This window comes from Bos mutus, chromosome 2 (assembly GCF_027580195.1).
Source record: "Bos mutus isolate GX-2022 chromosome 2, NWIPB_WYAK_1.1, whole genome shotgun sequence".
In the NCBI taxonomy this organism is placed as follows: Eukaryota; Metazoa; Chordata; class Mammalia; order Artiodactyla; family Bovidae; genus Bos; species Bos mutus.
In genome coordinates, this window is record NC_091618.1 from 2,998,925 (window position 1) to 3,013,163 (window position 14,239).

At 46.8% G+C, this 14,239-nt stretch overlaps 1 protein-coding gene across 1 annotated transcript in view; it reads left to right on the forward strand.

Moving 5' to 3' along the window:
• The first annotated feature begins 11,969 nt into the window (after positions 1 to 11,969).
• Positions 11,970 to 14,239, forward strand: part of MICOS10 (mitochondrial contact site and cristae organizing system subunit 10) — a 38,094-nt gene continuing 35,824 nt past the window's right edge. The window contains exon 1 of the mRNA XM_005908098.3: positions 11,970 to 12,106. Coding sequence (XP_005908160.1) covers positions 12,043 to 12,106 — 64 coding nt within the window. The 5' untranslated portion in view covers positions 11,970 to 12,042. The remainder of the gene's footprint in view (positions 12,107 to 14,239) is intronic.

A 14,239-nucleotide genomic window follows, 5' to 3' on the forward strand; every position in this document is an offset into this window, starting at 1 on the left:
CCCTGATGCCAAATCCAACGGCCAGTTCTTCATCTCCACTTGACGCAGTTAATCATGTTCTTTTTCTTGAAACATTTCCCTCTGATTGGCTTCCAGAATACCCTTCTTTTTGGCTTTCCTCCCACTGATAGTTATTCCTCCTCATTCTTCTGTGCTGGTTCATCCACAGGCTCTGTTAGAATGTAGGGGGGGCGGGATACATTGGTACACTGAGATTGAGACATACACACTACCACATACAAAATACGTAACTAATAAGAACCTACTGTATAGCACAGGGAAGTCTACTCAGTACTCTGTGATGGTCCATATGGGAAGAGAATCTAAAAAAGAGCAAATACATGTATATGTATAGCTGACTCACTTTGCCGTACAGCAGAAGCTAACACAGCAGTGTAAATCAATAAAATATTGTATGTACTCCAATAAAAATTAATTCTGAAAAGGTGTTAAGAGTCCCACAAAGCTCAGTCCTTGGCCTTCCTTTCTCTCTGTCCATACTCTTGCCTTGGGTGATCTTAATTTTAAAAACAAAAAAAAATTTTTTTATTTTTGCCACACCATGCAGCTTGTGGGATTCTAGTCCCCCAGTGTTCTATTTTCAACACAATGATCAGAGTAGTCTTTGTCAGACGCAAGTGAGATGGTGTTACTCCTCTCCTCAAACCTTCTGATGTCTCCCAGCTCACTCAGGAGAAAACCAAAGTCCTTGCCACAGCCTACGAGGCTCTGTGCCATCTGCTTCCACCCCTCTGATACCATCTCCTGTCTGCACATACTCTCCAGACACACTGGGCCTCTTAAAGGGCCAAGCAGGCCCCCACCCCAGGGCCTTTGCACGTGCACCTCTCTGTGCCTGCAAAAGTCTCCCCATAGTTATCTTTCTGGTTTGGTTCCTCAGCCTTTCAGAGTCTTTAACGATGCTGGAGACTCAGCACCACGCACTGGTGCCACATTGGATCTCAGGGACAGAGCTTTGGATGAAGTACAAAAGAATAGCTTTATTGGTTTGGAGAGGGGGCAAAGGGCGACACGGCAGGCTCCGGCCCCCCAGAAACTGTGTGTCCAAACTCCGGAGGATTTGATGAGGAGCTCTATAGCAACCGTTCAAGATCAGGGCGTGTGCAGGGCCTGGTCTCCTCTCCTCTGGCCTCAGATCATCTTCTTCGTGAGCTTTTCTGCTTCCTTTAATTTTGCCTCAGATAATTTCTTGACTGCTCTTCCCTTGATTTCGGGCTTTCCTCATAGCTTAGTCGGTAAAGAATCTGCCTGCAATGCAGGAGGCCTGGGTTTGACCCCTGGGTCGGGAAGATTCCCCTGGAGATGGAAATGGCAACCCACTCCAGTATTCTTGCCTGGAGAATCCCATGGACAGAGGAGCCTAGCGGGCTACAGTCCATGGGGTCACAAGAGTCCGATGCAACTGAGCGATGAAACCACCGCCACCCTTGAGTAGCAGACTGTTTGAGTCTGCCCTTTGGACCTCAGGGAAGGTCAAGAAGCAAGAATGAAACCTATTTCCTACAAACAACAAACGGGAGACACCGAAAGGACTTGTAAGCAGGAGGGCCCAACATCCTGCTCTGTTCCAGCCTTACCTGGGGGAGGAGCAAAGAGGTGAAGGGGACGGAACCATTCTCAAGGGGCTTTGAATGCAAAGTCAAGGAGCTAAGTGCTTATTCTATAGGCAAAGGTGTCCAAGTAAGAAGCAAAGTCACGTTTCCATTGAGAAATGTCTTCCAACCAGAACCTCTGAATCAGCATTTGCTCAAGGGGTCTAAATATGTCCACAACGGGAGCAAGAAAAACCAGCATTAAAAAAAAACAAAAACATTTATTTGTCGGTGTCGGGTCTTTGTTGCAGCCTTTGAAGTCTTAGGTATGGCGTGTGGGGTCTAGTTCCCTGACCAGGGATTGAACCCAGGCCCCCGGCATTGGGAGCACAGAGTCTTAGCCACTGGACCACCAGGGAAGGCCCAGAAACCAGCATCGTGACAAAGCAGCGAAAAAGCTTAGAAAAACGTGTGTCCTTGAGAAGAATCTTCTAGGCCCTTTCAGGAAGTTGATGAGAGAAGGTGGTCTTCTCCAGAGACTCTGCTTGAGAGCTTATGTGCTTCATGATGTGGTAGCTGGGGTTGGAAATGGGATTTGAAAACCAACCCAACAGGAAGAGCAGGGAAAAGCTGGCATTCTCTTTTGGTGCTCTTGGGTCAGCCCTACCTGGCTCAGCCTCTCCCATCTCTTGACAACAAATGTTGTGAGGTCAAGGAGGTCAGTGAATGTGGGAGCCACCACCCTTTGCTGGAGGGACTGGCCTCATCCCCAGTATATCTCCAAATACTGACCTGTATTTGGCTCCATGTCAATAGTTCTTAACCTTCTTTGAGAACCAGAAGAAAGCTACAGACTCAAAGGAAAAAAAATGTACTCATACATAAAGTTTGTATAGAATTTCAGGGATTCATAGAAAGACCTTTTGGTGAAACACATCCATCAACCTCCCAGGTAAAGTTGTGACTTTAGAAGCAGACACAGCGGGAGTGCATGCTGTGAGCTCAGTCGTGTCCGACTCTTTGCGACCCCATGGATTATAGCCTACCAGGCTCTGTCCACGGAATTCTCCAGGCAAGAATACTGGAGTGGATTGCCATTTCCTCCTACAGGGGATCTTCCCAACCCAGAGATAGAACTCGCATCTCTTGTTGTCTTCTGCACTGGCAGACAGGTTCTTTACCACTGCGTCGCCTGGGAATCCCAGAACCTAAGAAGCAGTTTAGGGCTGAGACACTCTGGCTGTGAAACAGGAGAGAAATTTAGAGGCTACCCAGTCTACTTTTTGTCAAAAATGCCCCTTTCTCCCCTTGTTTAGAAATATTTTCTCTACCAAAGAGATTGCATTGATCAAGAAAGCCTTTATGCACTCCCTAATTTTTTTTATTAACCCATAAAACAGACAAGTGATACCCAGTTACACAATAATGGCTGTGTTCATTTAATCCAGGTCAAAACCAAAAGTAACTTGACATTGAACTGGTCAGGGGAGCTCTGTTGTGGAAAGATGTTGGAATGATTTTGGTTGGTCCTTGAAATATTAATATTCAAGCTATGTTGATTTCACCTGTGCCAACAGTCACTCATTTAAGTCAACATGCTTAAATCCAAACGAAATCGGTGATGCTATCTGTCTTAAATTCCTGATCTCCTACACATTCATGTCAAATGCAGGTTATGGCAGAAAATGCACCTTCAATCACACGTTTTAAAATGTTCCTGCAGGCTCACTCTAAGGTCAATTGAAAAAAAAATAATGAGCACAAAGCTATGATTAAATCTGCCCTAGTTGTTATTCTCATGCTTCAGACTGGGAGCCTCTGGCCTTTAAGGCAGGACCATGTGACAACATGGAGCATCAACTGAGCACCACTGAGTACTGGGGTGGATGGTGTTGGGGAGGCATCATTCTTGCTCCTCCTGCCTTCATTCACTCAAGAAATAGTCATCAGATGGCTCTAATGTAGGAGACGGGAGAAGAGAATGGCAACCCACTCCAGCATCCTTGCCTAGAGAATCCCACGGACGGAGGAGCCTGGAGGGCTCAGTCCACGGGGTTGCAAAGGGTCGGACACGACTGAGCGACTCACCAACAAGGCACTGGAAGCCACGAGGGCGCTGGGAACATAAACGATCAGGAACGAGGGAAGGCGCTGCTTTCACGGAACTTACTGTCTGCTGGGAGAAGCAGGGTTGGGTGATGGAGGCGGAGCAGGGAGGAGTAAATAAACAAGATAATTGCGAATTGCGATGTGTGCCGGGAAGGAAGCAAAGGAGGTGGGCAGGGTTAGCTAGAGAATGGAGGCGGGGTTAGGACCACTCAGAGGTTTAGGATCAGGGTCCTGGCAGAAAACACATGGTCCACTCCAGCTGGGAAGTGGAGGAGAGTTTGTAAAGTTACTATTTGCTAAGCGAGAGGAGTGGTATAATACCCTGGGGTTAGCAGCAGTGGGAGCCCCTGCGAGCCTTAGGCCGAATGGTAAGAGCCGGAGAGAGCTGATGGGGAAGGAGGCGCGCGTGTTGGGAGCTGCTGTGCCTACAAGGTCTCCAGTTAGTGGCAGAGGAGTCTGGCATCCAGCTCTCACGATTTCCAATCTAGTGTATTTCCCTGCTAGTTCAGATTCCTAGGGCTGCCATAACAAAGAACCGTAGGCTGGCTGGCCCCAAACAACAGGAATTTATTCTTCCTTAGGTCTGAGGGCTAGAACTAACTCTAAGTGTCAGCAGGGTTGGTTTCTTCTTGTAGACGCAGAGGTAGACTCTGTTCCACGCCTCTCTCCTAGCTTCTGGTGCTTGCTGGCAATCCTTGGCATTCCTTGGCTTGCAGCAGAGAACTCTGATCTCGGCCTCCATCATCACATAGCCATCTTCCTTCTGTATCTACCTGTTGCTATATATATCTCTTCCTCTTCTTATAAGGACACTAGTCATTTTAAATTTGGGGTTCCCCTTATCCCATTATGATCTGATGTTAACTAACAACATCTGCAATGATCCTGTTTGCAGATGAGTTCATATTCTGAGGTTCCAGGAAGGACATGAATGTGATGGGGGAGACTATTCGTCCCAGTACACCTGCTTCAAAGGTAGAAAACGTTAAATCTGCAAAGTGTCTCTGTCATTTTCTCTTCTCCTTCAGGGACCCTTTCATTTAATTTGAATCCCCATTCCTGCTATATGTTCAGAACATATGGTGTGGTAGTTTAGTCGCTTAGAAAAGCAAGGATTACCCCCATGAGATGTCACCACACATCTACCAGACTGGCAAGTATTTTAGAGTATAATCTAAACAATCAATTCTTGTGCCATGTAACCAGCAATCCCACTCTTTGGCACATATCCCAACAAAACTATAATTCAAAAAGACACACGCACACCTATGTTCACAACAGCACTATTCACAATAGCCAAAACGTGGAAGCAAGCTAAATGTCCATCAGCAGATGACTGGAGAGAGAAGATCTAGTATACAGTACAATGGGATACTATTCAGCCAACAGGAGAACAAAATAATGCCGTCTGCAGCAACATGAATGAGCCTAGAGGTTATCATACTCAGTGAAACAAGCCAGATAAAGACAAATATATATTACTCATATGTGGAATCTAAAAAATGATATACATGAACTTATTTACAAAACATAGACTCACAGATATAGAAAGCCAACATAGGGTTACCAAAGAGGAAAGTGGGGAGGGATAAGCTGGGAACTTGGGATTAACAGAAACACACTATTATGTATAAAACGGGTGAACAGCGAGGACCTACTATATAGTATAGGGAAATATAGTCAACGTCTTGTAATAACATATAAGGCAAAATAATCTGAAAATAATTGATATCAGATCAGATCAGATCAGTCGCTCAGTCATGTCCAACTCTTTGTGACCCCATGAACTGCAGCACACCAGGCCTCCCTGTCCCTCACCAACTCCCAGAGTTCACTCAGACTCATGTCCATCGAGTCAGTGATGCCGTCCAGCCATCTCATCCTCTGTCGTCCCCTTCTCCTCTTGACCCCAATCCCTCCCAGCATCAGAGTCTTTTCCAATGAGTCAACTGTTCACATGAGGTGGCCAAAGTACTGGAGTTTAGCTTTAGCATCATTCTTTCCAAAGAAATCCCAGGGCTGATCTCTCTCTCTATATATATATGTAATTCCAGGGTATAAAGTTGTGGTGGTTTAGTTGCTAAGTTGTGTCTGACTCTGGCAATCCCATAGACTTTTCCCCTCCAGGCTCCTCTGTCCATGGGATTCTGCAGGCAAGAATACTGGAGTGGGTTGCCATTTCCTTCTCCAGGGAATCTTCACAACCCAGGAATTGAACCTGGGTCTCCTGCACTGCAGGCAGATTCTTTACCGACTGAGCTATGAGGGAAGCCCCATGGTATTTATACACATATAACTCCAGGGAAAGATTGAAGGCGGGAGGAGAAGGGGACGACAGAGGATGAGATGGTTGGATGGCATCACCGACACGATGGATATGAGTCTGAGTAGGCTCCAGTAGTTGGTGATGGACGGGGAGGCCTGGTGTGCTACAGTCCATGGGGTCACAAAGAGTTGGACATGACTGAGCGACTGAACTGAACTGAATTTATATATATATATATATATATGCTTCCCCATGGCTCAGTGGTAAAGAATCCACCTGCAATGCAGAAGATGCAGCTTCAATCACTGGGTCAGGAAGATCTCCTGGAGGAGGGCATGACAACCCACTCCGTACTCTTGTCTGGGAAATCCCATGGACAGAGGAGCCTAGCAGGCAATGGTCCATGGGGCTGCAAAGAGTTGGACATGACTGAAGCAACTGAGCAGGCAGGCATATATGTGTATATATTATGTGTGTGTGTATGTACATATATGTACCTGGATCACTTAGCTGTACACCTGTAAATCAACATACTTCAATTGAAAAAAATACAAAAAATGAATTATGGATAGACTAGAACTGGACATGGAACAACAGACTGGTTCCAAATAGGAAAAGGAGTTCGTCAAGGCTGTATATTGTCACCCTGCTTATTTAACTTCTATGCAGTGTACATCATGAGAAACGCTGGGCTGGAAGAAGCACAAGCTGGAATCAAGATTGCCGGGAGAAATATCAATCACCTCAGATATGCAGATGACACCACCCTTATGGCAGAAAGTGAAGATGAACTAAAAAGCCTCTTGATGAAAGTGAAAGTGGAGAGTGATAAAGTTGGCTTAAAGCTCAACATTCAGAAAACAAAGATCATGGCAAACAGATGGGGAAACAGTGGAAACAGTGTCACACTTTATTTTTTGGGGCTCCAAAATCACTGCAGATGGTGACTGCAGCCATGAAATTAAAAGACGCTTACTCCTTGGAAGGAAAGTTATGACCAACCTAGATAGCATATTGAAAAGCAGAGACACTACTTTGCCAACAAAGGTCCGTCTAGTCAAGGCTGTGGTTTTTCCAGTGGTCATGTATGGATGTGAGAGTTGGACTGTGAAGAAGGCTGAGTGCCAAGAATTGATGCTTTTGAACTGTGGTGTTGGAGAAGACTCTTGAGAGTCCCTTGGACTGCAAGGAGATCCAACCAGTTCATTCTGAAGATCAGCCCTGGGATTTCTTTGGAAGGAATGATGCTGAAGCTGAAACTCCAGTACTTTGGCCACCTTATGCGAACAGTTGACTCACTGGAAAAGACTCTGATGCTGGGAGGGATTGGGGGCAGGAGGAGAAGGGGACGACAGAGGATGAGATGGCTGGATGGCATCACTGACTCAATGGACGTGAGTCTGAGTGAACTCCGGGAGTTGGTGATGGACAGGGAGGCCTGGCGTGCTGTGATTCATGGGGTCGCAAAGAGTCGGACACGACTGAGCGACTGAACTGAACTGAACTGATATAGCAATGAATTGAGAATGGGCTATACATACAATAACATGGATAAATAATGAGCAAAAGAATACAGACTGTATAATTTTATTTGTGTAAAGTTCAAAACTAGGCAAAATTAAATCACATTGTTTAAGGATGCCTAATCAGACTACGGAGAAGGCAATGGCACCCCACTCCAGTACTTTGCCTGGAAAATCCCATGGATGGAGGAGCCTGGAAGGCTGCAGTCCATGGGGTCGCTAAGAGTCGGACACGACTGAGCGACTTCCCTTTCACTTTTCACTTTCCTGCATTGGAGAAGGAAATGGCACCCCACTCCAGTGTTCTTGCCTGGAGAATCCTAGGGACGGGGGAGCCTGGTGGCTGCCGTCTATGGGGTCACACAGAGCTGGACACGACTGAAGCGACTTAGCAGCAGCAGCAATCAGACTACATCACTTAAAAGCAAGGAGGGACTTCCCTGGTGGTCCAGTGGTTAAGACTCTGCAGGCGTCATAGGTTCAATCCCTGGTTGGGGAACTAAGATCCCACATGCTTGGTGGGGCCTGGGTGGTTGGCAGGGAAGAATAACATAGAAGTCAGAATAGTAGTTATGCTGGCTGCGAAGGAGGGGATATGACCTGGCAAAAGACACACCAGAGAGAGGGCCTCTGAGGTGCTGCTGCTGCTGCTAAGTCGCTTCAGTCGTGTCCGACTCTGTGCGACCCCAAAGACGGCAGCCCACCAGACTCCCCTGTCCCTGGGATTCTCCAGGCAAGAACACTGCAGTGGGTTGCTAGTAGAGTTGTTTTTACAATAATGTGTTACAGTATATTTATGCTGTCAGCGCTTTTCTGTATGCTTGTTATATTTCACACATACATGTGTTTTAAAAGAGAAAGTGGGGAGGACAGCACCTGGGTTTTGGAACCAAATGAGGAAGCTACTTAGTAGCTTTTTTGACTTTGAAGGTATTACAGAAGGGGCAAAGCGATACAAGCGCCCTCTTGGTGGTGGCGGTGGTTTAGTTGCCAAGTAGCTTGACTCTTTGCACCCATGGACTGTAGCCCGCCAGGCTCCTCTGTCCATGGGATTCTCCAGGCAAGAATACTGGCGTGGGTTGCCATTTCCTTCTCCAGGAAGACCCTTCTTAGAGAAGAAATATATGAAACAAAAAATGCAAATCGCCCTTTAAGAGAGGAATTAGTCTTTACTTGAAGGGGAACTGAAAAAAAAAAATACAGGAATATAAAAGACTTTTATTTATGCAGGTGCTGTGCTATAAAATGTTTTAGTTTGTGTTGTTAATGAAACTGGATTTACAACCTAGTAAACCAAACAAAGAGCTTATGTTTAGTTGATTAAACAGTTGAGGTTAAAATCTACCCAACTTTTTTTCCACGTTTTTTTCTATTCAATGTAAAAAGGAATTGGCTCTCTTACTGTGAAATTGCTCTAAGACAAGACTGTCTTTACCAATTTGAAAGGCAAACTTCTATCTTTGTGAAATTTGCCCCACACAACTGGGAGAAGTTCTATGATGGTAATAGCTTGTACAAAGAGTTCCAATTAGGAACCAAGCAATTCTTTAGGCAGTTTGTAGTTGCTAAACTATTTGGACATGACACTAACATCCTTTGATGACTTCCTTACTTTGTGATACAAGAACAGATTCCAGGGTCATCTGGAATTTTCCCGCTTGAACTCTGAAGCCTTGGTTATTTTTCCAAGGTGACCTGGGTTCTTTAAATAGAGAATGGTATTTAGAAGCCAAGATCTAGGCTTGCTTACTGCTATTGGTGTATCATTGTTTTTAGGCCCTCTCAGCAGACAGGGTTGGGAAACACACAGGATCAGGAAACACACACTTTTATATCTATCTCTATTTTAAAAACATATTTATTCTGCTGTGTCTGGTCTTGGCTGTGGCACACGAGATCTTCAGTGCGGGGCGAGGATCCTCTAGTTATGGCACAAGGGCTTAGCTGCTCCATGGCAAGTGGGATGTTAGTTCCCCAACCAGCGATCCTTGCACTGCAAGACCGATACTTAACCACTAGACCACGCTCTCTCTATTAAATACAATGAATTCATACTGAGACTCTTAGTTCCAATCCAACAGCAAAAAAATTTTTTTCAAGCTTTTTCCATGTTTGTAACTCCCTGCTCCAGCATTGAGAAATCTATTTTTAATCATTTTGAGTAGAACTAAATTTATATTGAGTGTATTGCTGAGGTTTTTTTGTAGTGATGTTCCTAAAAAAAATTTTTCCCCACTTGTATTGATCTTTTTTCTCCAAAAACTATAAAAACTCCAGAGCCTTCATTTATTTTATTCATTCAACCAACATCTATTCATCAAACACACACTATGTGTCACATGCGGTTCTAGCGCTGCAGATAGGGCAGTGAGCAAAGCATCATATTGGGAGAGGAACCTGGAAAGAGAATAACAGATACAAACCAGGAAAAAGCTGGAATCTGAACCCAGACAGCCTGGCTCCAGAATTCACGCTCTACCATCTGCCTCTGATTGCTTTCGTAATTTGCTCTCTGCCTTCTACAAAAGTTTACAACCCTCCTGAATCCAATAAATGCGTCTGTCAGTTTCTAAATCTACACAATGCAGAGCCTTGTGCATCTTCCACGTTACCTAACGTCTCTGAGACTCAGTTTCCAAATCTTTGAAACTTAACATACTAAAATCACTTGCTGTGAGGATAAATGAAATTACATGCGTTGCCTGGTGCCATCTGTGACACATCATAGGGATGCGGTGAAGTTAATTTTCCTTTTCTTTCTCAACACAAATACCGCACTGTAAAGTTCCCCCAGAACAGAGACTTTGTTTCCTCTAACTCAATCAATCATTTACCTATTCATTCTTGTATCCATTCAAAAAGCAGTTATTGAAAATCAATATATACTAGGCTCTCTGCTGGTCATCAGGGATAAGGAAACGACACAGGCCCCATTCTCAAGGAGCTCACAGTCACATCCGAGTCACACAAACAATTACCACACAATCTGATATGCTGCTCAAATGAGGACTGGATGAAGAGAGGTCATGGAAGGAGGCTTCCTGAAAGAAGGGGCCCTGTCACAGCAAGGACTACTAAAACAGTTCTGCTGTTAAGGATGCCAAGAACGAATGAATAAGGAAATGAGTGAATGAATTCAATTCAGCTCAAAAAATATTTCTTAGAAGATCCTACTGTCCAAGGCCTTGTGCTCTGAATTGGGAGTGTGCAGATGAGCAAGGGGCAACTCAAGCCTTTAAGGAGCTTCCAGTTTTAGTGGCAGATACAAATATCTATAAACAGGTGTTCCAGTGCAATGTGGAGGCTCCATGTGTCAGGTGAGCTCCTGCCGCAGGAGGGAGGTGGACAGTGGCTCCGGGCTGCATTAGTGAATGAAGGGGGTCTCTAGGTTCTTAGTGCAGGTTTCCTAAAGTGAACTCACTGAAGCTTGAATATAAGCAGTAGATGAACAGGGGTCATTGACAGCTTCTAATCAGAGGAATGAAATGAAAAGTGTTAGTCGCTCGGTCGTGTCTGACTCTTTGCGATCCTATGGACTGTGGCCCGCCAGACTCCTCTGTCCATGGAATTCTCCAGGCAAGGCTACTGGGAGTAGGTAGACATTCCCTTCTCCAGGGGATCTTCTCGACCCAGAGATCCAGCCTGGGTTTCTCCCACTGCAGGCAGATTCTTTACCACCTGAACCACCAGGGAAGCCCCGTAAGAGGAATAAAAGGATCAAATCTGTATTTGTTGGTAGGCTAGAGGAAGGAAACGGGAAGGGAAAACTAAAGGACCCCGGCGAAGAGGCTGAATTATGAATAGGAAGGTTGACTAGGAGACAGAATTTAGCAATGCTTGCAATTACTTAGGGAGAATATGTAAAGAGGATAGACGGCAATCCAATGAACCAACACTCCAAGCAGCTGGGAGAGGAAGCAACCGGCAACGGTCCTCTGAAGAGAAGAGTCAGAGGAGATTTAGCAGACTGGTGTCCTGGGAGCCAAATGAATAGAGAAGGCAGCGACAAGGAGGATCAAGAACGAGAAAGCGGCTGCGTCCAATGCCGTACAGAGGTCACAGGCGTCTGTGGCTTGGCAATAAGTGGCCTTTGCCTGGGCAATTTCTGCGGTCAGAGGTGACGGCGGGAGTTCCACGGCAATAAATGAGGGAACGCGGGAGGAGAAAAAAGCCAAGGTGAGGCGACCAATGAAGAGACCCTAGCGCGGTGCCCTCACTCGCCCTGTGGAATTTCCAAGGCCAGAGTCGGGAGCTGGTGTAGTGAAAGGAACCTTCCCAGACAGGCTCTGGATGCCGCCTAGGAAACCTGTCTGCCTCGCAACCCTTAGGTAGGCGCAGCTCCAAGGTCAGGGTCACCTCAGGCTTCCGCCACCCGTCACCTTGACGACCAACTGGAAAAAAAAAAAAAAAAGGAAAGAACGGAAGTAGTCAGATCATCTCGCGATATCTGGTGGGCCGGCGCCGTGGGCCTTCCGGACTTGGGACAGGCGGCTGGCTATCGCGAGACTTGCCTGGGGGCGGTGGGGGAGGGGCTCTGAGCGCGGGGCCCGACGGTCCGGAAAGCTGGAGCGGCTGCTGCTGGCGGGGGAACATGTCGGAGTCAGAGCTCGGCCGGAAGTGGGACCGGTGCTTGGCGGACGCCGTCGTGAAGATAGGTGAGGGGCTCCTCGTCGTGTCCGGCGGGCGCCGCCGGGAGCCGAGTCGTCGGCTCTAGGGCCCGCTGACTGGGAGGGTGGAGGAGAAGCCCCGTGAGAGGTCCACTCGGCGGGTGAGAGGTCAGGCCGTGCGGCCTGTTCCAGCCACTCAGGCCGGGGCTCGGGGCCCCCGGGGCCCTGGTCACTTGAGCGGGCTGGGGGACACGGGCCATAGGAGCCTGGGGGCGCTGCCCGAAGTGGGAGGGGTGCAGCTGCAGCAGCCCCGAAGAAGCCGGGGTCGCGTCGGCAGGCGGCCGGAGAGTTGCCGGGCTCTGCGAGTGGAAGCGGCGTGTGCAGGGGGCACAGGGGCCAGGGGCTGGGGGTTCTCCCTGGGGTCACGGCTCTCTGAGGCCACGTTCCTCCCCTGCTGAATCAAAAGTGCCTGCCGAGAAGGTCATCTGCAAGCCTTTTATAGATTCTGCCAGGCCTCACGTGGGTCGCTGCCATTCCCGACTTGGAACCTGATTTATCAGCCTCGGAGTAGTTTGAGGCCTGAAAGCGGGGACATTGGTGCTGTTCATCTGGAAGGAGAATCGACTTGGAAAATTAAGAAGCCGATTGGTCCTTTGTGAGCCCGACGTGTAACTCGTGCAGCCTTTTAACATGCGCTCCGTGAAGTCAGTGCTCGGAGGGGAGTTCAGTTCAGTCCGACTCTTCGCGACCCCGTGGACTGCAGCACGCCAGGCCTCCCTGTCCATTGCCAACTCCCGGAGTTTACTCAGACGCATGTCCATCGAGTTGGTGATGCCATCCAACCATCTCATTCTCTGTGGTCCCCTTCTCCCGCCTTCAATCTTTCCCAGCATCAGGGTCTGAATAAGGAGTCAGTTCTTTGCATCAGGTGGCCAAAGTATTGGAGTTTCAGCTTCAGCATCAGTCCTTCCAGTGAATATTCAGGACCAATTTCCTTTAGGATGGACTGGTTGGGACTTGGAACCTGATTTATCAGCCTCATAGTAGTTTGAGGCCTGAAAGCAGAGACATTAGTGCTGGTCATCTGGAAGGAGAATTGACTTGGAAAGTTAAGAGGCTGAGTGGTCCCTTTTGAGCCCGTCTTGTCACCTGGTGTAGCCTTTTAACATGTGCTCCATGACGACACAGACTGTAAAGTCAGACTGTGAAGTCAGTGCTGGGAGGGGAGAGGAGAACTCTTTTGCTAAGTGCCAGACTCTGTGCTCAGTGTGCAGCTTAAGTGAAGGAATTTGATCAGGGCCTGGTGGTGGTTTAATTGCTCAGTCGTGTCCGACTCTTTGTGACCCCATGGACTGTAGCCCACCAGGCTCCTCTGTCCATGGGATTTCCCAGGCAAGAACACTGGAATGGGTTGCCATGCCCTCCTCCAGGGGGTTTTCCTGACAGAGATATTGAAACCGGGTCTTCTGCATTGCAGGCAGAATCTTTACCAACTGAGCTATGAGGAAAGCCCATTGATCAGGGCCTAATCAATGGCAAAGTTGGGAATTTAACCGAGGTATTTTGGCTTCACGTCCCATGCTTTTCTTCAATACTTTTATTACCTGAATTCGATATTTTTGTATGAAAATCTTAAAGAGTATTTAAGAGGATTTAGGATTGTGCTATTGAATGAAAATATTGGAAAAGAAATAAAACTGTAAGCAGGGATGTTTCCTGGTTCATTCACTGTTGTAGCTTCAGCCCCCAGAAGAGTGCTTAATAAAAAATGTTGAGAATGAGTCAGTAAGTGAATTTATCACAGCTTTCAGTTCACCACTTACCAGCTGTGTGATTTGGGGCAAGTTATTTAACCTCTCTGTGCCTGCTTCCTAATTTGTATTGAGTAAATTGGCCATAATATTATTACTGTCTTACAGAGTTGTTTTGAGAATTAAATGAGTGAGTTTATGTAGAGGCTTAACTGTGAAATGGGGATTAAGAGACAGATTTACCTAAAAGGTTGCTGAATGTTGAAGGACAGAAAAGTATACAAGATATTTGCACAATGCCTGGCACTTACTATGTAGTCAGTAAATAGCGATAGTAATAATTGTTGATGTTAGTATTATGCCACTGATGATCAGGCTTCTCAGGTGGCTCAGTGGTAAAGAATCTGCCTGCCGACGTAGGAGATGCAGG